The sequence below is a fragment of the Uloborus diversus genome, chromosome 2 (genome assembly GCF_026930045.1).
Source record: "Uloborus diversus isolate 005 chromosome 2, Udiv.v.3.1, whole genome shotgun sequence".
Classification (NCBI taxonomy): Eukaryota; Metazoa; Arthropoda; class Arachnida; order Araneae; family Uloboridae; genus Uloborus; species Uloborus diversus.
The window spans coordinates 107420598-107444074 of NC_072732.1; the positions used below are offsets into that span (position 1 = coordinate 107420598).

At 32.0% G+C, this 23477-nt stretch overlaps 1 protein-coding gene across 1 annotated transcript in view; it reads left to right on the plus strand.

Annotated features, from left to right (window-relative positions):
• The window catches only part of LOC129235327 (peroxisomal membrane protein 11C-like), a 36648-nt gene extending 20224 nt beyond the window's left edge, over window positions 1-16424 (plus strand). The window contains exons 3-4 of the mRNA XM_054869092.1: window positions 4501-4557; window positions 14487-16424. Of these exons, the coding sequence (XP_054725067.1) occupies window positions 4501-4557; window positions 14487-14712 (283 nt within the window). The 3' untranslated portion in view covers window positions 14713-16424. The remainder of the gene's footprint in view (window positions 1-4500; window positions 4558-14486) is intronic.
• The last annotated feature ends 7053 nt before the right edge of the window (window positions 16425-23477 follow it).

A 23477-nucleotide genomic window follows, 5' to 3' on the forward strand; every position in this document is an offset into this window, starting at 1 on the left:
AGCATTTTTGCCGCAAACTCTGCTAGCAGGTACTTATTACGAAGTTTTACACAAAGTGGGGGATTTTTATAAAGAACTTTTGCTAGTTAATACATCATCGCTGCAAGTTGAATATCAACTGTGGGTCCCGAAGTGGACACGGGAAAAGAATCAAAATCCAGTTAAAGATTTCCCTCCATGTATCATAAAACTTATCGAAGAATGTGACAAGGACATGTATCCTGGAATAAAATGCCTTCTTCGACTCATAGCTACATTGCCAGTTAGTATTGCCACAAGTGAGCGAACCTTCTCGACATTGCGGCGCTTAAAATCCTGGTTAAGAGCCTCAATGTGTGAGGAATGCCTTGTGAGACTTTCTTTCTTAAATATCCACAGAGACATTGATGTAAACATTGACCACATAATCACTAGATTCGCAAAGAAGTCGAAAAAGAAGTTAAACTTTGTCTTATGAGAAAATGTGTGGAAGAAAACCGTTCAGAAATATTAAAATAATGTTTGGAGGGGATCCCGGAAATTGAAAAGCCCTCACCTTCACCAATGTTATTTTTCATAACAAAGTTTTCATGAATTTATTTTCAAATGTTTTTTAGGATCCCTTAAGGTTAATTAAACTACTTTTTAATGCATACTACACACTTTTGATGTGGAGGTAAAATATGTTTAACAATTCAAGCCAATTTAGTAGGGGAATGTGGGGCGAAGTGAAATAGCAGGGCAAAGTGAAATGGTGAAATATCTACTCCGTTTTTAGCGCTACTTGACTAGAAATATTTTAACTATGTAGTAAGATGTGTCATGTGTAGTCTATTCTAGTCAAGAAAGAAATGACCTCCGAAAATCTAATCGTATGATAATACAAGCAATTTTTAAAAAATGATACTCAAATTGTAATATTTTGTTGTAACTCAAAAATTATTTTGATATTATCGAATGATGAATTGGGACCTTCCAATATTCGATGCAGTATTTATTTAGTTATTATTCAGCTTACTTGTGTTTTTAAAATTTCTCACAATTAGTCAAAGTCACTCATTCAATCGATCTAATAAATCACCCGCATTTTATTTACTTAATAATTTAATCAAAAATATTTTTCACAATCGAATAGAACATATTTCATTCGAAAAATATTTCAATTTTCTCTTTGCCCCATGGAAAAAAAAGTGAAAATTTTCCACTTTTTTATTTGAAGAAACAATTTTACTGCCAAAAATCGAAAATAAGGTTTCAATGCAAGTTTTGTTATAAAATGCAATGTTTTTTCTTTGTGTACTGTAATTTTCAAAACAAATTTCCAATTTGTTCATTTTGAAAAAGCTCAGTCATATTAACTATTTCACTTTGCCCCACATTCCCCTACTAAAAACTCTGTATAATTTCACCAAGATGCTATAAAATAAACGGTTTCAATTAGAAACATTGTCATGCTGATTATAACACAAGGGTAAGGTTTTTAATTATATTCATACTTCATTTGAGTTTTTATAAATTAATTTATGTGTTAACTATAAAATATTATGTAACTAAGAAAATCATACCTTCATAACGTGTAAGCTTTATAGTATTTAGTTTATAGTATATTTACATTAGTAGTATTGTATTATATTTTATTTTATGTAGAAATTATTTCTTTCAAAGTAGTTGTCGATTTGTTCTTAATGCCCTGATACAGATGACGTACCATTTTGATACTAAATGCCGTTTCTATTAATATTATATGGCTTAGCCAAGAAACTACTATGCGATTTTTTTCATTCTACATTTTTTATATGCTAAAAAATAAATGTATTGTTTCCAAAATAGCTTCTTGGATAGAAATGACTCTTCTAGGCTACACATTATTTTAAAATGTTAATAGTTGATTCCCTCAAGGAGGAATTAACAGACGAAACGCGGGTGTCAGGTTCTTCGATGAATTAAATGTATTCTGCCGCTCTGGCCTCGGACTCCTGAAGTACAGTTGACTTTTTTACCTGAACACCCAGATATTCTGAACATATTTTGATGGTCCCGGGAATCATGTATGCATTACTTCCGTCTCCCCCTATACTGAACACCCTCTTAAACTGAAGACTTTTGTTCGGTCCAATGAGTGTTCAGAATAGAGAGAGTCTATTGTACTTCCTTAGCAAACAAAATACTTTTAATCAAATATGCTTTGTGTGTTTTGTGTTATTTTTCATGACTGAAAGTTTTTTATTTATGTATAACAGAAGTCAATTAAAAAATTAAATGAAATAGTTGCATTAATTTATATTCTTTTGGGAGGGGCCTGAACCCTCTGGACTTCCCCTAAAATCTGCTACTGACTATTCAGTATGGTACTTGTACAATTTGAAATTCTTGTTCGTTTTATAATTTTTTCATTTTCATTTTAGTATAATCTAGTGCGTTGACCAACATAAATGACTGCTGCTGCTCCTAGTTCAAATTAGAAAAATCAGGCCTCCACAAAGTTTAAAAATTGTAACATTTAGAATATACATAGTTTTCTTAGAAGCATACTGTATTTTTTGTTATATATATGCTAATAATGCAACAATGATTTGTTGGTAAGTAAGAAACAAGCGCAAGATTTCAATACCAACATTTTCAGATTCTTCATACATAACGAAATATGATAAAACTATGATTTAGACCGAAGAACCCCCCTTTTTTTTTGACGAGCATGTTGTAATCCCCCCCCCCCCACCAAGATACCATTGTTTGTGGGTACACGTTTGGTGACCCCCCCCCCCCTTGACCGGAGCCTGGATCCGCCCTTGAACTCAAGTGGTGTTACAATTTGGCAATCTATCTTACTTGACAATATGTCGGCAAATTGCATTGCCAACATTGCGATATATCACCAAGTTGGCAACAGATTTGGCGAAAAAAAGTTATTTTTCAAATTTGGTTTCAATTTACCGCTATTTAGAGTTATCTATTGAATCACGTTCAAATTGTCAATATTGGGAAACGTGATCTCTGTTAAACTCTTTTTTGCAATTGTTTGCGACAAACTAGTTAGTATTTGAAATGTTTTTAGATTCCTTAATGTTAGTGATGAATCAGGTGAGGTTATGGTGCTGGTGTTTTTCGGAAAGTGTTGCTTAAAAATCATTATTTGGTGCATAAAGAAGTCATGTGGTGCACACATCAGCTCGTTTTTACTATTGTGTTTGTAGTGGCAGAAACTGTACTGCCGTGTGGTGGTAAAGGGCAGTAACTGCAAATTTTTCATTTTTCATTTTTTTGCATTTTTGTCATCTATTGTATGTTATCTTTATTGTAGAAGCTCGCTTATTTGATTTCCGCTGAAAAATGGTGCAAAAAAGACATCCAATTCCAACATTTTCTTATTTTTAGTATTGAATCCAAAAGGCTTTTCTTCAAATATCTCGAAAATTCATTTCTGCAGATACTGCCGTTTACCTGTGCACGGCAGTATACAGTACTACGGTGGGTGCTTCAGATAAATCTTGAAGCTTTCTGTTTAATTTACTACCTGATGTATAAAAACATAAAAAAAGACCCATAAAAGTTAAAAAAGCCATTTAAAAAAAAAACAAAAAACTTTTTAAACCCAAATTTTTAATGTATTGCATTACACAAATCCTTTTGAAGTTTTGATATTGCAAATATTGTATTTTGGTGAAAAGATAAAATTCAGTGGAAAACTAATTTTTACTGTTTTATAAGCCAAGAAAGCTTACAAAAAGGTGGATAAGGGTGGTACTTTTCCGTTATGTTCATGTTATGGCTCATTTCCTACATTTTTTGCCATACTTGTAAAAACAATGCATTTAATGGTTTGTCAAACATAGCCAAAATCAATTTTGCTGAAATTTGAAAATTTATTTTTAATTATTAAATAAAGCATTCCATTAACTAAGACAAATAGTTACATTAAAAGGAAAACAGTTCCACGAAAAAAAATGAATATGCAGCATGCAGTTAAGATAAGTGAGGCATATATTTAGCTATATTTTTTTTTTCACTTGTAGAATTTTCGGCAATAAGAAAGTTTTTCTCCTGTTAAACTTCGAAGAATTTTCTGTTCACCAATACTTTCACCAAATCTGAATTTTTTCACCGAATTTACAATTTTAGCCAATGCTTAACATAGCCACTTCATAACCCCTTATGGATCTGCTCTTGGTTATATTACTGTTTTATTGTTGTCATCATCCTTTCAAAAATCATGTTTATGTATGGTTGTGTATTATTCATTAAGTCAGCTTGAATTGTTTTGTATGATTTCATTTTTTAAAAATAATTTTATATCATTTATTTTTTTCGTTAATTGAACATTTTACTGCTTATCTAAAATTCTAATCAATTTTTTAAGTCCTGTCATGTTGGAAAGTGACTAGACATTTATTTATTTGTTTTATTTAGTTTTAAAAGTTTTTCAGACTGAATATATTGTCTGTATATATTCATGATTACATTGGTGAATATAAAAGGATTATAATTTGTTTGATGTCAATTCCTTGTTGTTTACCTTTGTAGAGCTCTTATTCTAATGACTATACTGCAGAGAAAGACTGTTGGTTTGAAAAATATAACGTAAGTTTTTTAAAATTTTTAATAAACATGCTCATGTTTTAGCTGTTTAAGAAAAGTGGAATATCACAAAACTCCTATTATATGAATGATTATAGAGGAAAACACTAAAGTGTTGAAAATCAAAAAAAAAAAAAAAATAAATAAATAAATAAAATAAATAAATAAAGAACAATGTTTAAATTTTACAACAGCATGAGTAATCAGTAATCCTCTTCTTCATCCTGATTTTGAATTAAATAGCTTCTATTTGTCTTAATCTTAAAACTCATCTAGATCAAAACTTTCCAAAATGTTGGTTAAATGAGCAAACGGTTCCCTTTTAGTACTTTCAAATTTAAGTTATCAATTTTACCACTTTCAACCATGTCCCTCTGGATTTGGTTTATAAGTTTAGCTCCAAGTGCCTTGTTGTATATGTTGTAGCATTGGTAGTTCACACATCTATAGTTAGGGCAAACCTAAACTGGCTAATATAATTTAAATTCAAGTAGTCAAGTTTCATGATAACTATTGAGTAATTCACAAATGCATTCAAGTTAATTCTTTATTAGTTGACACGACATTTATCATAGCTTCATGCACTACTACAACTTATCTATATATAACTGGCAAATTTCAGAAATTCAATGAATGATCAAGATTCGCATTAGGTGCGGTTACAGTATATAAACTAGTTCACGTGTGCAGATCTAATTTACATAAATAATTCTAACACTGGCAACATTGTGAAGGCTAAGCAGATGCTAATTACAGTGTTACAGTGCTGCCAGTATAGGTTTGCCCCAACTATAATATGTTTTTCAAGGAATGCTTGCCAAAACATTGTAGACAGTTACAGGCACCATATAGACTAAGCACCACATAGCACACCATATAGCACCACAGGCACCATGCAGACTAGAGCCGCTATATAGATACGCCAACGCATCAGCTTAAGTTTAGCCATTTTGGATCGAAATTTTAATTGTTGCACTGTTAGGGTTATTACAATAAAGCTTCGGATTTTATCAGTTTTGCCGAAAATAATATTTTATTTTGTAAACAATTCATGTGCTACTAATAATTGCTCACAGTGAACAATCACCAAACGCGATAACTCGCCAGAAAGACAGCCACTCAAACACGCACTCCGATCCAAAATGGCTAATCTTAAGCTGATGCGTCGGCTAGTATATATAGGGGCCTTACTGCAGACAATATGAATTGTGTATTTGACTTTGCAGATGTCACTGGGGGGAGAGATTTTCTGTGGCCAAATCATACCATAACTTATATTTATGTGTTCTTTTTACGCAGAAGGAATAATAATGATCTAGGAGAAGGCACAAAGATTGTTCACTTTCTCAATTTAGATTTTGCTGACAACTTTCCACGAAAATAAATAAATAAATACCATAATCAAAAGTCACAACCCTTCGCTCCCCCCTTTCCCCCAATTTTCAAGAAAGGCTCCTTTTTTCTTTTCTTTTTTTTTTCATTTGATTTGCGTCATAAATCAGGGAAAAATTTAGTTTATTGAAGTAACTAATGCTGATTAAAAACCTTTATGCCTCTTGATCTTCCTTTCCCATTATACTTTTTACCATTGAGAAACAGAATAAATGCAGAAATTATCTATTTATTGGAAATTTACCTTTAATGAATTGTACATTTTTCTTTACAACTAAAGTCTTGTATTTTAGAAACATTACAACATTGCCAGAAATTGTATAGGGTCTGGTGGGGGAAAGTGGTCAATGGGGTAAAGTGATCATACTTGAAATTAATGACTGTAGCTTGGAAATAAATGTTCAAATGAATGTGAAAATTTTATTTCAGGTTCGGTGAGTTAGAAACTACATTTTGAACACAAAATTTCAAAACTGGCAAAATTTTATTTGGTAAAAAAAAATATTTTATGTAAACATGAAAATTTTAAAAATCTGAACACCTCTTTTAACTTCTTTGGGAAATTTTGTTTGTTAGAATTATGAACAGATTGACGGCACAGGAAGCTTCCTACATGTCTTAAGATCGCTTGCTCATTAGCAGTTAGCTGAATATATTTTAGATAATTTTTTAGAACAATTTCAGTAAGATGGGGTAAAGTGGTCATAATATTAGGCTTAACGAATATTGTTCTTCTAATGTCACTTAATAGTTAAGTATAAGGCAGATATAAATTTGAATATTAATTTCACTTAATATGTATTGTTCTTACAGTAAGTATGGTTAAATACACCAGTATATACGTATGCATACGCATATACTCGTGTAGGCGCGTACATAAACGTATTCACATAAATGCATCAATAAATATGCATATGGGTATCTGCGATATAGGTATTTTTTATCTATGCAGATATACATTCGACTATACACGTATATACTTGCTTTTACTTGTATGTATATGAACACTTATATACTCAGGTAGACACGTATATATACACATACGTACTCGTAGACACTTACATACAAGCATATGATATACAAGTATACAGGGTGAGTTTAAACTCTTGGGAAAAATTTTAAAAGGTGTAGAGGGGAGGATAAGAAGCAAGAATAATAAGGAACATATGGTCACAAACACAATGCTGACGCACCACATGCATGCAAAGCCAAAGACTGATGGATGCAAAACAGGTTACAAATTTGTTACACTAAGACAATTTTACACAACATTTTAGGTCGTAAGAAAGTTTTAAAGCGATTGAAGAAATCTGCAGCCTGCAGCTGTAATACAGGCGTCATAATCACAAAGACCTCTCTGTTTTAATGACGAGACTTTTGAAAAACTTTCATCCATCGCTGCGCCTTTGTTGTGATGCGTGTATTAGAACTACTACGGGCCGAAACTTTTAACAAGTGCTCTAAATATTTCTTAAAAACAAAAATTTTGAGTAAAATCATCTTTGTGTAAAAAATTTGTGACCTGTTTTGCATCCATCAGTTTCTGGCTTTGTGTGCATGTAGTGCGTCAGCGACCATAAGCTCCTTATTATTCTTTGCTTTTTATCCTCCCCTCTCACATTCCTTAGATTTTTGCTCCAGAGCTTGGATTCACTCTGTAGGCATACATGTGTATATAAGCGTATATACTCGCGTATACATATATGTACTGGTGCATACACGTAAATGTACGTATATTGGTCTTTTCAGGTATATAACTGTGTTTACACGTATACATACGTATATAATCATGCTTCCATATATACATGTATATACGTGAGCAGATACGTACAAACACGCACTGGGTGCATCCATGAATTAACTCTTGTATACCCGTATCATAGGCGTCAGAACGGGGGAGCTGAGGGAGCTTGAGCTTCCCCTGGAATATTTCAAACCGGCTTAGCTCCCCCGGAAAATTCTTGCACTGCTGCTTTTTTCCGTACATTGTTTACCTCAAACCTGATTTCAAAAATGTGATCTGCCTTTTTTGGGAATTTCGGAATTAATACCCAATGAGCAACACAAGCAGTGAGCACATGGAGTGGTCAGTGCACTTGAATTCACCTTCACCTTTTTTTCACTGTTTAAACACTCTTGATTGCCGAAATGCGGGAAAGTGGACTCTACTCGCCTGCGAAAATCAGTACCTGTCAGAGGCGTAGCATAACCAAACATTTTTTTGGGGGGGATGAGGCACCAGAGCCATCACCAAGAAGGGTTTTGCTACCTCCCCCCCCCCCCCCGCCCAGTTTTTCAGAAATGGCGTCACCAATTTCATATTAGTAATGAAAAAAAGAAAGCCGAAAGGAAACCTTTACGATTTTAAGAACATGTAATAGAAATGATAAGTGAACAAATAGAATAAAACTGCAAAAAGAGTTTTTTCTGCAAAATTTGAAAGCAAATGCAATCTCTGAATATTATTTAGGAACATCCAAGCAAGGTTATGCATTATGATTTACTTCTGAGGAGCGCTGAAACGAACGTTTCGAACATTTTTTAACGAAAAGAAAGTATTCAGTGTTTAGTACAAATCTATGACAAGCGTCAGTCAAGTAAAAAATGAATACGTAAATAAACATAACTTCATACGGGCTGCCGGCATTTTTAAATTTCTTTTCTTTCTTTTTTTTTTTTTTTTGTAAAAATATCATCATGAAAATAGTGATTAAGTAGAGAAAAATATATGTGCCACCAAAATACATTTTAATTAGAGAAAAAGTTGAAACAGAGTAAGGTGAGATTTAAAAATGTCATGACTAGTCACACCACTGCTAGTGTGATAGTTCTAAGTGTTTAAATACAAAAGGCGAAATTAAACGAAAATTTTATCGCAATGTTCTGGAGACATGACATCTAAAACAAAAGAAAGTAAAAACTAAGATAAGTCTGAACTACCAAAAAATTCAAAATGTTTTTTATTGACGGGGGCCGAAAACACTTTTATTTCATACAAATAAAAATGTAAGGCTAGAAATTGAAAATTTCATTATGGAAAAACCAAACCACTCAAATAATTTTGGAAATGAATAGCACCTGAGAGCGAAGACAAATTGGCTTGGTTGGATGAAGCAGCGTGCTAATGAGGGAAAGGATGGGAGTTCAAATCTGGGCCGAAAAATATCGTTTTAATGGGTTTTTGTTTTTTAGCAGAATTTTAATCCAAGTTTCCACTAATATACAAAATTCTAAGCTGTATATCTGTTGTTGTTAAAATCAGGAAACAAAACATTGATTTTAAGAGGGTAAATCGAAGTTTGACTTTGCAGAAGGATAAATTTCAATTTATTTTGCTGCTTTACTACACATTGCTTTGGTCTATAGCATCTCGAGGTTGCATTGAAATCAAAATTCTTCCTTTTAACTTGAATGCTTCGCGTGGGTCAACTAGTCATCTAAAATTGCGTTTCTGTTATTTCACTATCGTAAAATTGCTGAAGACGGATCCCGAACCTCTTCTCCCAGTAACATAGCCAACTATCATCTAAAACTGCGTTTTGACAACTAACTTCGAAAATTTTATTAATGAGCTTCAGCCCCTCCACCTCCGCCAATATAATTTAAAATAATCTTAAATTTCGTTTAAGGTCTTACCTTTCAAATAATTACTGGGGTAAAGCACCCGAAAACTCACCCCTAACATCATTAAAAGTCAAATAAAATTGTTTTTGGAGCTCCAATTTGGAAAAATTTCCAGTCTTCATAACGATATCAAAGATGGCACACAGCTGCGTTTCTTAGATTGTTCATTTTCGAAAAATTTCTGGGAGGGGGGCCCCGGATTTCTCTTCTAATTAACATCTCCGAATAATGTCTAAAACTGCGTTTTTAGAACAACAATCTTGAAACATTTCTTGGAAGAACCCTAAAATACCAACCTCCTTAACGTAATTAGAGAAAAAATATAAAATTTTTCAAGTTTCAATTTCGAAAAATGCCGAGGAAAACGCTCCCAGGCCACTTTTCCACCCTAGCATTAATAAAGATCATCTAGAATACATTTTTAAGACCACACAAATTAGAAAAAACATCCTATTTTGATTTTTGGGCGAATTTCTTTATAATTCTGGAACAAAAGATTAAGTGTCTAGCAAGCTGGGGGTGATGAGTCTGTTTGGCATTTAACTGAAAAAGATTGCTAAGGTTGTTTGTACTTTTTCAAATAATTTCAACTTTCCAAAAACTTATCTCATTTTAAGTTATCTGACCCCTCAGATTATACTTTACGAAGTTACAATTATTCTTGTTTTTTTGCTTTCTAAATTACGGTTTTTTCGTCACTTACAGATATATTTTAATGACAAAATTGTTACTTTTCATCTACTATTGCAGAAAAAAACCCCCAACAATATTATATTAATATTTTATAGTTTCTATCAAAGACTTTTACAAAAACTTATCGGAACAATATAATATATAACGGACACTTCATTTTAACACATTTCCAACGTTCTGTTTCTCTGCCCTCCTGTTTCATCTATTCGTCTTTTTCTAGTTCTCAGAAAATAAGAAATTCTTCTAAATGCTACGCTGTCGAAGCCTCCCCTTTTCTCCAAAATTATTACAGAGCACCTCAAATTTTGTTTTCAAGGCTCCGATTCCCTGAAAATTACTGGAAGAGAGTCCCTGGATATCTTGCCATCCAACAACATGGAAGATTATGTAATGTTCCGTTTTTGGGACTTCAATTAAAATAAAATTGCTGGGCCCCTAACGCCAACAAATATGATCCACAGTCGCGTGTTTTAGCGATTACAATTTCGAAAAAATTAACGAGAAGGAACTTCTGAACCTTTTCTGATAACACCATTGAAAAACGCTCGCTAGTAGGACTTCAATTTTAAAAGTTACCAAAGTAGAGGCCTAGTACAGTCTTTTCCTCTGACATCATTGAAGGTTGTCTACAATTACGTTTAAGACTTCAAAATCGAAATATTGGGCGGGAGATGTAAATCGATTCGAAAAATCCATCGAGGACAATCCTTCGAGTCATATTTTCACTTAAGTCAACAAATATGGTATACAATCGCGTTTTTAAGACATTAATTTCGAAAAAATTTCAGGGAAGGTATTCAAAACTTTTCTCCCCTTAAAATTACCAAAGATCGCCTAAAAATTCGTTTTTAGAACAAGAATTCTGAAAAATTTCCGGGGGAGGATCTCCGATACTCCTTTATTTCTACCTGCTCATCATCGAGTACTGACTGACCTTCTTTCAAAACCAAAAGTTTTATCACCTCATTCTCTCCACAAACAATTGGTACAAGATAAAATAGAGATGGAAGCTTCGAAGCTAATTTCATACATAGAAAAAAAAATTAAAGTCCCCCCCCACCAATTATTTTAAGGGGCCACTGCTTCTGCCCCTTACATACCAGACACTTCTCATAATGTGTCCCAGCTCCCCCTACTTCTACGAAGTTCCTACGCCTCTGACCCATATATACATTTATGTACACTTGTGTATGTACCCACATGTACACCTGTATATATATATGCGTATATACGTCTACTATACACGTATATATTCAGGTATGCACGTGTATACTCGAGAGACAAGTGCATACATGCATATGACGTTCGTTTATACGCGTATATACACGTAACACGTATATAAACATGCCACATATATACTTGTGTAGATACGTCAACACTCCTTTAGGTAATCACGTATACATGTTTATATACTCGTGTATACACGTATATACTTGAGTAGGCACATGCATGCATGAATCTGATGTATACATGTATCTACTCATATATGAATGTGTTTACTCATGTGTACACGACACGTATATACTCTTGTATACACACATATATTAGTGCATATACTTGTAACCATAAAAATAACTGAAATATACAAATATTATGGTTATTTAATATGGTTTTGCATTAATTTTTAACTATGACCACTTTCCCCCATGCTATGACCACTTTCCCCCATCCCATGGGGTATAGTGGTCATAAATACAAAGGGAAAAGAAAGTGTTGTAAAACTAATTAAAACAATATTTTTTTTCTAAACTTCAATGTACTGTGTTCTTTAATAATGCAATGTAAAATATCAACAAAAAAAGTTGAAGTGCTTAAATAATTTGTTGTACTTACTATCCACCAAAGTTAAAAACCTACGATTTTATGACCACTTTACCCCACCAGACCCTACTATGATTAAAATTTAAATATTTTTGCATCCCGTGAATGTTCCAATCATTTTTAAAGTTAGGAGGTATTTTTCCGTATGCTAACTTAAATTGACTGCCTTAAATGATTACTTATGCTTAGCCCTCTAGCTCTGATGTAAAACATTAAGTACTCTCCGTGATCATATATTGGTAAAGATTTTGTTGTGTTGTATTTTAATATCATGAAAAGTTCCTATATTTACCTTGCGTGTTGAACTTACTTTTAATAATCAAAGAAATTTTTTTTGGAATTTCTTTTCTGAAGTATCTTCTTGAATAGTATTTTCATTATGTCAAAGTGTTATCTTTGACTGCACTTAAAGTAGGTGCTGCATAAAGATTAGGGATGCATGGAATACTTTATTTAACTGAATGCTTAGTATTGAATATTCAGTTATCAATCTAACTAAATATTTGGCGGAATACCAAATATTTGATTAAATTTTTTAAACTGCAGCATTTTTATTTTATGCCATTCGAAATAAAAATTGGTGATCAATTTTGTCTTTTATGAAATGTAAGCACATTTCCATTTAACCTCTTCATATAAATATTAGCCGATGATCGAGTAACCCAGGTGTTTCAACAATGAAACTCGCGCTAATTTGAAAATATGTTTTGGTAATGTTTAACATGCAGGGAAAGGTTTTATTGTGACAAGGCTGAACTCAATCCAGTAACCTAACAGCTTTACTGGTAAGACTGTGTCATTTCAGGGGAATGAAGAAACAAAAACAATGTAGGCTATCTACTGGGATTTAGGGTTAATCCACTGGTGTTACAGTTAAAATTTCAGTTATAAAAATATCACCAAACAGGCAATTGCTTCATTCAAATGTAGAAGAGTAGAAGCAATTTTCACTTGACATATCTTGACAGGCAACTTTCTAGTCTTAAATAAAGCTCAAAACTTGCGGTCGCCAGTCGCCATATGCGACCATTTTTCATGTTTTGGCGAATATTATTTTTATTGAAGTCGCCAATGTGATCTTTTCCATTCGTGTGAGGGAGGGAGGGGGGAGAATGGTTTCTGTATGCATTTTCTACATTAAAGATACAGTACAGAACCTTTTTTCCCGGATCCAAAATACTGCAAAACCAGAAAAGTGGAAACTTTTTGTTCGATTTTCTCGCCATTTTTTAAAAATATGCATTTTTGGCAGTTTTCGAATAAGTGAGTATATCTGAGAAATACCTAAGAGAATATGAACAGTTTCTTTATAAATCCCTTATTATTTGCATATAATTTATCATACTTAGTACAAAAATGTACTTCAAAGTTGAAGAGTCATCTGATAGGCACAGAAAAATTTCCGAAATGATTTCCCGGAAGAAATTTAAAAAGGACACTTAAAACTCTGACTTTTCCCCTATTTTATTCTAACTGAAAACTGAAGAAATAAATACTGACACATTCTAATGCTATTTTTATTGAAAGGCCGTCAATTAAAACCATTTAGACTGCTTTAACAATGAATACGTGAAAATTGTGGGAAAGATCGAATACCAGACTCGTGAGTTTTGGTAGTTTATGTTGTGGAACCTAGAGATTGTTACACAAAAGACTGTAGTAAGGCGGAACTAACAACAAATGCAAATTTCTATTGATATTAATTCAACATGAAAACAACAACTAATAACTCATGATTGCAAAAACAGAACTTTTACAAAAAAAAAAAAGCACTCTTTTTCACACTATTTACACTAGTATCTTTTTCTCTTTAAATTTCCACTAGTATGAAACATCTCACACTTACATTCAAAAACATGTTTCTTATCTTTCATTATATTTCTTTATAAAACATAATAGAGTACTACAATGATTTTTTTAATGCTCTTGTGAATGTTTAAAAGTTTTAGGACTTTAAATAGTTCTTTCATTTAATATTATTATCTATTTGATATTTATAGGAATTTTTGAACAGGTTTTCTTCATATTTTAAGATGCATCACTATTCATTATGGTTTGTTATGTTTGTTTGGTTAAAAAATCAGCAAATACAGCATTTTTTAGTGATCCAAAAAACTGTGAAATTATATCCGGGATAGCGATAGTCTCAAACATCCCATACAAATGGTGCTCTATTGTATATAAAAAAAATCATTTGTAATATTCTCTCATGAGCATTGCTCATATCTATTTCATTTATCAGAAGGAAAAATATTTCAGCCTCTACCTATTTGCATTTACCTATTTGCATTTTACTAATAATCTTTTTTTATTGATAAATGTTGATTTTTTAATGTAATCTTTGTATCTAAATAATTTTTCAAGTGAAGTTTCTTGATCAAAGCTTTTGTGACTTCTTTCAGCATTCACGAAGAAATAGTGAAGGAACAGTTAGAACTTTTGCTTTCTGCTTTTAAAGATGTTGCTGACGTTGTGATTGCAATAAATTATTTACCCCATGGAAGTTTACTTTGGGCTGGTAAACTGAATACAAAGCAAATTGGAGTATTTGGTATTGTATCATCGCTTATTCGTGTTTTACTGTTAGTGAGAAATTCTGCTAAAACTGAAACACACAAGTTGAAGTAATTCACTTATTGTGTCACATTTAATGCTTACTTATTGTGTATACATGTTTTTATAACTGAATGCGACTATGCCTTGTTGAGCTATCTATTTCAAACATCATGAAAATTTGTATGTGATCTTTGTCCATAAAGCTATTTTTATTAAATTGTATTTTTAAATGGGTGTTTTTTAGTAGAATGATATGTATGTTCTATGTCATGTTATAGGAAAGAAATAGGACTTCGTATACTCAACATAAAACATATTTGTTCTTGAAAAAATAATTTATCACCCTTTTCTTAAACATACTTTCAACTTATTTGTACAAAAAAGAGAATTTTTTAGGAAAAAAAAACATCTTTGTTATTTGCATTGGTAGCAGAATTACAGTACTACAGTAGAACCTCAATTATCCAAAACTCTTATAACTGGTACCTCCTTTAACCAAAGTAAACCTTCATAAGTTTATCAAACTTTTTCTTAGTCAAACATTTCTCTGTAAGGTCACCAGAGAGCTATTTCCTCTGCAAGCACCCAAAAACTATCCATGCAGTTCTATCCCTTCTTAAAAAAAAAAAAAAAAAAAAAATCTTAACCTTTTACAACAGTTAATTTTTAGAATACTAAATGGTTATAATTTTCAAAAATGCTACTAAACATCAAACTGATCAAATCTGAAATTAAAACTTTGTTTTATTTGATACATATCTGATATACAATCATTCTTTAACTAAACCGTATGCACGCCCTTTAAAAAAATCGAAAAAATTTTCATTCTATAGTACTGAATAAATAACAAATGATGTCACTCTTTGAGGGTTGAGGTGGCTTGAGAAACTATCATAGTTTTGGATTAGGGGGAGGGAGTGGGTAACAAAAGTTTTAGCATCACAGATTGTTTTATTACAATACATTCATAAAAACTAGTTTGATATGTGACAAAAGCAAGGTAGAAGATAAGGTGAAATGGTACACTTTAAGACTAAGAGATGGGTGGGGATAAAAATGTTGAAAAAAGTGTGACATCGTTTATGGCAGCCCCTAATACGTATACAGTCGACTCGCAATGCAACGTGATTAACTATCGAATTGAATTCCACGTTCTCAACAAGAAAATTTCTAGAAAGGAATCTTGCTGTATAAATATCAGCTTTGCTATTGGCTGCAAAAAATATTGGTTTCGGGAATAGACTTTCATCTTTTTAGCATCACATAGCGGAAGTTCCCTCAACATACTAGTCTGAACATTGTTTTGTTATTGTATACAAGTAAATACTCTGCTTTTTATATTTATTTTTCTCATTCGAAATGCAAAAGGTTATGAAACATAATGACACCTAAGAGCACTGCTTAATGTAAAGTTCGTGAAGATGGAAAGGAAAAGAGCTGACAATTAAAGAAGAGCTAAAGGTTCTCTTTTTGGTTGAAGAGCTATAAAATGCATTGAAGGTAGTACAACAGTTAGGTATAAGTAGACCTTTTATATGTACAATTAAAAGTCAAAAAAAGGGAAATCCGTTAAAGTTCACAAAGAAGTGTCTAAGTTAAATACTGCTGTTTGAACGAGTACCAACTCCCCTAGAGGGAAATGAAGGTAAATGTGACTTGTTTGAAAGTTACAGCTGTTCTTTAAATGCAGACAAAGTTTATCGTGCAACTTATCCCTTGCAAAAGAAAAAGAGGTAGGAAGAACATTCTAAAAATGATGTTGCTGTGGGTCTTGATGCAGCAAAATTGAGTGATATATAAGCAGTTGTCTTGACAACAGTGCTTAAAAGCGTAGGTTGTGATCCATCGGAATACAACTTAAACATATCTTCTATTCAGTTTTAGAATGAAAAGCAGAAAGAACGCTGCCCAATATTTGAAAAGTAAATTCTCACTTCATGTTCCTTTACCCACATTGATGGAAAACTTTAAGAAGACATTGCAGGCAGTGAATCTGTTGACCAAATACCAATCATTGTTTCAGGGAAAACTATTGAGCAATTACTATCGGTACCGAAACTCCAATTGAGAACAGGAGAAGCAACAGCTTCGGTTGTTTGCGAGACCCTAAAATCTTGGGAAATTAGTGAGCAAGTCAAATGCCTGTGTTTTGATGCAACTTGGACAAACACAGGACCACAAAAAGGAGCATTTTTCCTCATTGAGAAAAAACTTAACAGAGAATTACTCTGGATGGCTTGTCACTGTCATGTTCTTGAAATAATGATTGAGGTCGTTGTGGTGTTAAATATATTGGATCATCGACAGGGCCTGACATACTGATATTCAAACGACTTAAACATTTTGGGAACTCCATCAATCACAGTAGTTTTCAAACTGCCATATCTGATGTTTATATCCACAAGAAATCAATCCAAAATGCACCAGATGTCGTTGCGTTTACATTTCACTGGTCCAGATTTTACTGCACGAAATGTATATGCTCCTCGATTTAACGATAACTTTTTCCAGTCCCTTGACAATTGTTAAATTGGGGTTATACTGAATGAGTATTTTATTTGTTTTATTCCTTTTTTTGGCTTTTGTAAAGTACAAGATGAAATACTTCTGCATCATGTCTCACTTTGCATTAAAAAAATGAAACATTCCATAATGATTTAGAATAGACTTTAAAACAAACTAAAATCTTCAAGGTGAGAAAATAATGCTGTTTTATGCACTATATAATTTGAACTATTCTCTTTTATTAGTCCTAAAAATGTTACGTAAGTTCTGTCCTAATTTCTTTTTTCCCTGCTCTTCCTCCTGTGACCTTATAGTTTTTGTCTGTAGTGTGATCTAAAGGCTTAATTTACATGCATGACATTCAAAATGGTTATGCTACCAAAAAGAACAAAAGATACAATCTATAGTTAGCAGTAAGCCCTGAGCCTCAACTAAGGCAGAACTACATGCAATATACCAGGCAGCCAGGTTATCACATCTCCAGACTGCAGTTTCGTTCCTGTTAGAACTTATCAGTCTGGATTAGTGAATAACCAAATTGGAGGCAGATGTCATCATGTGGTTCTTCCTTAGCTCTGGCTTAGGGGAGTAACTTATTGCTAAATACCCAAGCTTTGCCTTCAATTCACGAATCGAACCGCACCATGCTGCGGACACTTGCGGGTAAGAAAAATTTACTTTATCTACCAGTTTGCCGGCACTCTCAGCTTCAATGAGATTACGTTTGCCTCCAGCACGGTTATTCACTAATCTAGATTGATAAATTTTAATAAGAGTGGAACTGCAGTCTCTGGATGTGATAACCGGGCTGTCTGGTATGCATGTACAATATGTAGTGTTCTTTTAACACAATTTTTTCTGTTAAGTTTGTGATATAGAAAAGAGAAAGACTGTACAAGTTGGATGACTAAATAATTGACATGGACTGTACTATGCTCTTTGTTTTGTAAAAGGGTATTTTTATTTCGATATTGTTTTATTCTTATTTTATTCCAGACATGTTTATATTTAAAAAATTTTTTTATTTTACTAAAAATGTTGTATATAAAAGTTTATAAAGCTAAAATTATTAGTTAATTAGAACATGACTTGATCTATTTTAAGCTGCTGCAGTTAATACTTTGTCGTCTCATCAATGCTGAGCATTATATAATGTGAAAACACTTGAATTTTGTGTAAATGCACTTTTTTAAAACTGAATTCAAAACAAAAAAAATATTTTCTATGAATTTTTAAATATTATACCTATTAAAATATTAAATTAAACTCTTTCAACAAATTTCATAGAATAAGCAACTTTTTGTACTTGCTTTTTACGCTTTGGAAAAACATTACGCTTTAGAATAAGTATATTTTACTATTAAAGAATATTGTTGCTGCTTTATGAATGTTTTAATCTGAAATGTATTTTCATGTAACACTTTTAATTAAAGATAAGTAAGCTTTGATCTCATGACTGAGCTTGATTTTTATATTTATGTACAACTTATAAATGGAATCAGCACTAGAATGATATAAGTGCTTTGTGAATTATGGAAATAATCTCATTAACATGATGCCAAAATTATTTTTCACAAGTCAATTGTTATTTTAATTCATTTGCCCACAAGAGTTAAAACAATGAAATGAAAAAATAATTTTAATTTAGAATAGTTTGAAAAATCATTGGTTTATTTTTATTTAACTTCCTAATTTTTAACGAAATATTAATGTTGTATTTACGAGTAAATGAATTTGTTCCAAATCAGGGTTCGAAAATCAAATTGCCTGACATTCCTAGGTAAAAACTCTGATTGGACACGAATCTTTTCTCCTTACATACCGGCCGGGGACATAATTATTGTAATTTTTAAATTTAGTATTGGTAATTTTAATGACTTATTATGTTATTTATTTAAACTTTTTTAAAATGTTTTATATTGAAATAATTTTTGATTCAAATCTAAAGCTTTTAAATTAATTTTTTGTCTGATTAATGCTATGCAATAAATTTAAATATTTTTATTATTATACAATAAAAGAAGAAAAAAAAAACTGGGCATGTAAAAATTTTATTCTGCCATGTACATTTTAGACAAACATGCCCGGCAGGGCATGTAAAATTTGAAAGATTTTTCTAGCCCTGTCCGTAATTCTCTATGCTTAAAAAAATGTGATAATGCTTTTTTTTTTTTTTTGGAATTCAAACAGCAGATACATTATTAGACCTTTGTGGTGTTATCACCTTGAGAATGGTGTATCTATAGATTATTGCATCATGTAATGAAGCATTTAGTTTCAAAATTACTTGAGCAGCCTTTAGTTTTTTCCATCCTTACGGGATCAGTAAATTAAAGGTGTAATATATTGATGTTTATGGCTGTTATAAGTGTGTCTACATTACTTAAAGTGCTTGGCCCTGCTGAATTTTGTTGTTTTGCTGTTCAAAAATTGCTCTATGCTCTTTTTGTCAGTATTTACGAATATATTTTTTGTTGATATTTTTCATTTTATAATGTGTTTAAGCATATTGAAGAATATTTCTACTGTAATTTTGATGAAAAATTCTCTTTATCATTTGTAAATTGTACTGCATCATATAAAATTTAAAAGTTTTTTTTTTTTTTTTTTTGAGATTTGAATGTGATATTTTAATCTGTATTTAGTAGGAATAACATTATGAGTTTGATCCCAGAAATACTGTTTTTTTTCCCTCCTCAGATTTTAATTTCTATTCAAAAAAAATTATTATAGCATTTAAAGAATCTTATTACAAATATTGTATTTCATTTGTCCTTTTGCTCCACTTATCTATTTTTTTATATTTAAAATGTTAGTTTTCTAGTACCTAATATGCTTTAAATAAAATGATTTTGGTTTGTGAAGCCATCCTTAGTGCAGAATAGGAGGTGATGATCGCCTTAATAAGATTTTATTGGTGGTATAATTTATGTTTTGCAATATAAAACAAGGTTACTGAAGGGCACCGACGCATGACTAAGAGAATAACCATTGCTGCTCCAAGAAAATATGGTTGCGTTCCCTCTGGTTATGGCTACACTTGTCCGTCGCTTAAAGCAGAAAAAAAGATTTTGAGAGACAATTTTGTTGGGCTAAAACATGATCAGTGAGTCAACCTATACTTAAAAGAGTTGTGACGATCGACCACATCTTCAATATATCTTCATTTACTAAATAGGTCAAAAGGTTTTGTCAGCCAAAGCGATTGTTATTAGTTTGTCATAAAAGTTTTTTAGTTTTTGGAGCAAAATGGACAGGACAGAAGCAAAGAATGTTATTCTGACAGTACATTAAGTTCACTTGTATACCTAGCAGCAGAATGTTTTTCAGCTTTCTGCGATGCAAATTAAAAACCACAGAAATAGTCTGCAAGATAAACAGGTATTTTATTTTATCATTAAATCTATATCACATGGAGAAACGTCTAAAAATTAGATGTAGAACTTAAAACTGCACGTTCATTCTACCTGTCATTTATATCCCAGAAAATGCATACAAATCTTCATTTTCTGAAATAAAAAATTTTCTTCCTTTAAAATTTTAGTTCTTTTTAACCTCAACTAAGAACTAGTCTGCAGACTCTCAAAAATCTGCTGTATGTTGCAAACGTAGCACTCTTTCTGCTACCGAGCTTGTACACACAAAAATCTCTAAAACCTTCTATTTTTTTCATCATTCAATTTTGTTCAGATGAAGAGAAAAGCCACAATTTAACTTTCAACATAATATTTTTTCGATATTCCAATACATCAATTAAATAGCCTATTTTCCAAAATATTACAGAGGCAGTTGAATGGATGTGTAAATATGTTTATGGGTGGATATGTATTGTGAATATAGTTAATGGGTCTGTGTTGATATAGTTCATTGTAATTAATTTCCAAGTGTAAAATTTTTTTGCATGAATGAAATAAATATTCACCCCCAAAGTCTTATTTGTACAATGATGAAAACCAAAGTTTCATTAATTTGTAGAATGATTGACATTACTCCCATCTCGAATATCACTTGTGAATCATTATTTATTAATTATCAAAAATGAAGCGATGGATCGTTTCATGTTTAGATTAATATTTCTTTAGTGTATAAAATTGCAATTTGTTATGAAACATTTTTAATAAAAATCGACATTTTATTGAAAGGTTTGCTTAAAATTCATTTTATGTCATTTTAAATATCCATATGTGTCGACCTGTGCCCAGGATTTCATAAATGAAGGGTTTTTGGTTTCAATGTTTTTTCATTCTTATCTGCACTGTCAGGAAAACACAACAGGAGTGTCAAATTATTAATTTCTGTTCAGGGGTTAGTAGGGGGAGGGGGATGGTTAAAATTCCCAAAAGATTTGGCTTTAAGAAATATTACCAATTCTATTGTATGTTTTTTTCAGTAGAACCTTGTTTAACTGGCATACCAGACCTGATTTCCAGTTTGTTCAGATCAAATTTGTAGAGTTAAAAACATATATCCTCATATGAATAATAGCCAATGATCAAATAACTTGCATGTTTCAACAATGAAACTTGCGCCACGGCATGATAATTTGATGACATGTGTTGGTAATGTTTAACATGCAGGGAAAGGCTTTATTGTGACAAGGCTGAACTTGATCCGGCAACTTAACAGTTTTACTGGTAAGACTGTCATTTCAGGGAAATGAAGAAATGAAAAAGTGGTCAACAATGAACGCTACCTACTGAAGTTTAGGGTTAATCTACTGGAGTTAGGGTTACTATTTCAACTATCAAAATATCACCAAACAGGCAATGGCTTCATTCAAATGTAGAAGCAGTTTTCACTGGTCATACCTTGACGGGCGACTTTCTAGTTTTCTTAAATAATAATTTTAAATTATGATTGCAAGAATAGAGCTATAAATGTGCCAAATACTAACCAGGGTTCGTACGGGTTATGGAAATCCTGGAAAGTCATGGAAAAAAATTAACAGAATTTCAGACCTGGAAAAGTCATGGAAAATTGAAATTTTCATTGAAAGTCATGGGATTTTTTTTCAAGTCATGGAAAAATGTCCTGGACAAAGAGAAAGGAACAGTAGCTAAAGGAGCATTAAAAATCTTGAGTGATTTAACAGTATAGCACATAAAAGATATTAAAAGCGGAAAAGTGAACGTTTCAAAAATCAAATCTGAATTTTTAAATCTCATTGCATCCACTTCTGTCGCAGCCGCTTGCCATTTTTTGCGATGTGATTTTACTGCTTGGACATCACTTATTTTGAATTTTTTGTTATTTTCAACACTTCTTATGTTTCATATTCTGTAGTAGCAAAATTTCACGTTCTTAGTTTCGCCACGCCCACTCAATAAAAAAGGAATTCAATTGCATGCAAGTTCGATTCCATCACTCATAAGGACTTTATTATTAAATTTATCAGAGTTTATCTTAATTTGTTGAATGTTTTAGAAAATAAAGATCTATAAGTCAGGCGATAGAATACAGGAAAAGAGGAATTCTAATGCTCTAAAACAGTAGTGCCCAACATACGGCACGCAAAATTAATCCATGCGACCCACTACTACGTTCAATGTGGGAATTACAAGTGTTCTGGAATTCCTGAACTTATTAATTTATAAGCATTTGAAAATATGCAAATTTGTAAACAAAACAAATATACTTTTGAAGCAGAAGATTGATTCATTACTGAATGTTTTTTCAAAAAAGATCTGGTTTAGAAACATAAAGAACTAAACTATGTGGCTTTACTTTAAAGAACCAAAATACTGTCAAGTTACGTGGATGATTAAAGGCACTGTTGACACTAAAAGGAAACTTTTGAAGCAAATTTATTGAAACTTAGTGATTGACTCATTCAACCTTTGTCATATTCAATATCATTCTGCCTATTTAAAAAAAAAAACATTTAAGATCATCGTATTTGTTTCACTGCATTTTTACTTTACGAAAATTTATATGTTGAAGACAAATAAGAATAATTTTTTAAGTGTGCACTTATATTTTTTCCATTACGAGTAAGTGCTTCAATGAGGCTGTGGCATTCATATAGACATTTTGCTAATGCTCATTTCCAAATATTACCAAGTTTGAGATTAAAAACTGCTATTTTCTTCGTGTAACGAGGTCATAGAAATTTTCATTGAAGTCATGAAAAAGTCTTGGAAAAGTCATGGAATTTTTTTATCCAAATAGAGTATGAACCCTGACTAACATTTTGTTTTGATTTAACATAAAACTCCTGCATAGAACATACAATAAAGCATAAAACTAATTAAACAAACAACATGGCACACTTTGGAGCGCATTGTGTTGTACCGACATCACTGCAGTTAGCAGTTGAACTATAACTGATAAAG